The sequence below is a fragment of the Marmota marmota genome, unplaced genomic scaffold (genome assembly GCF_001458135.2).
Source record: "Marmota marmota marmota unplaced genomic scaffold, marMar, whole genome shotgun sequence".
NCBI lineage: Eukaryota > Metazoa > Chordata > Mammalia > Rodentia > Sciuridae > Marmota > Marmota marmota.
Genome location: NW_025999968.1, coordinates 51,357,475 through 51,359,146, shown reverse-complemented (window position 1 = coordinate 51,359,146; position 1,672 = coordinate 51,357,475). Strand labels below are relative to the sequence as shown.

General features: G+C 36.2%; 1 protein-coding gene across 1 annotated transcript; it reads left to right on the top strand.

Moving 5' to 3' along the window:
- Positions 1–595: 595 nt before the first annotated feature.
- On the top strand, positions 596–1,046 carry LOC125616881 (keratin-associated protein 21-1-like). The gene has a single exon (XM_048803252.1). The coding sequence runs from the start codon at positions 596–598 to the stop codon at positions 917–919; it is 324 nt and encodes a 107-aa protein (XP_048659209.1). The 3' UTR covers positions 920–1,046.
- Positions 1,047–1,672: the final 626 nt, after the last annotated feature.

Below are 1,672 nucleotides of genomic sequence, written 5' to 3'. Positions count from 1 at the left end.
AGGAGGTGAATGGAGCAGGTTAAATTACTCAGTTCTTTGCCTAAAGACTATGAATAGTGTTTTAGAATGATTGAGATGGAAATACCAAAGTTTTAGGAAAGGAGATAAAGAAACCAAGAAGAAGAATGAAAAAAGTAAGAATAAGACAAAAAAAGAAGAGTATTAGGAGAAAAATATTAATAGTATCTACATCTTACATAATAACCATTTCCAAGATTTTGAAAGAGCAGAATGATAAACACATAGTTAGAGGCCAAACATATTTTGGTGATGCACCATGTCATGTTCATAAAATGCAATTATAAAAGTAACATATGGTCACTTAAGCTTGGGTGTTTAGTTAATGTATCTTATTTTCTTTTAAACCTTGTCAAAATTCCTAAGGAAGCAATAAGTAAATTATGAATTCCTAGCAAAATGATTGTACACAGAATGAGTTCATTTTAGGCACATGTTTGTAAAATGAGAGAACAGAGTCCATGTGAGCTATGACACACCCAACCCTGTAAGTATATAAAGGACCTGGAGGACTGGGTGACATTCAACTTCAGAAATATCCTCCAAACCTTCCACTGAAACCTCACCTCCTGACACCATGTGCAGCAACTATTACGGGAACTCCTGTGGAGGCTGTGGCTGCGGCTCTGGCTATGGATACAGCTCTGGCTATGGATATGGCTCTGGCTGTGGCTATGGCTCTAGATATGGATATGGCTCTGGCTGTGGATATGGATGTGGCTGTGGCTATGGCTGTGGCTGTGGCTCTGGCTATGGATATGGCTGTGGCTATGGCTCTAGATATGGATATGGCTCTGGCTGTGGATATGGCTGTGGTTCCCGCTATGGCTGTGGATACACTTCTGGCTGCTGTGGCTGCCTCCCATTTTGTTACAGAAGATGCTATTTCTCTTGCTGCTAATCCTTTGCCATGGATGTGACCCCTCCCAGATTAAGTAAAATTGAAATAACTTCCCTCATCCCTATTTTTAAACTAAAATAAAAGTCAATTATTGTTTACTGGGCATCTGATTTATTATTAAAGAATACTTGGCACTTGATAAAGACTACCTAGTCAGTCATACCACTGAAGATACAAGATCTTGTCTGGTTCATTGTTCAGGTATACATTCTTTTCTCTTTTTCCCTCTCTGTGCAGTAACTATCTACAGGAGCATAGCAAGACTATATAATTGGATCATACAAAAATGGAACAAAATATCAGTTTCTTAATAAAGTAATTTATTCTTTAAGGATTTGGCCTCTTTTATATCTGCTGCCATTGATTTCAGGGTGAAGGCCTCCTGAAAAGCTGGTTGACTACAAATTAGGATAGAAATATATTTTTCGTTGAATGAATCCAAACATTGAATCTTATACATTTCTTAATTCTTAATATGTAAATTTATTGAATTTATACCTAAATATAACCATATGTATCATACCCAGAATTTCATATCTTGGGTGGATAAAGGATTACAATAAGAAGAACTGTGTGACAAGGAATTTAGTCATAAGGTTAATGCTCTAGTACAGATGTGATGGATTTGATACTGAGCTTGTGTTTTAATAAACATGAAATAAAACCAAATCTAACAGTTTTTGACATAAGTGAAATGAAAATCTTTTAGTGCCTTGGTCCATTTTCCATTATTGTAGCAAAATACCACAGACT

Coding starts and splice junctions, on each gene's coding strand:
- LOC125616881 (XM_048803252.1), top strand. CDS start 596: ATGTGCAGCAACTATTACGGGAACTCCTGTGGAGGCTGTGGCTGCGGC.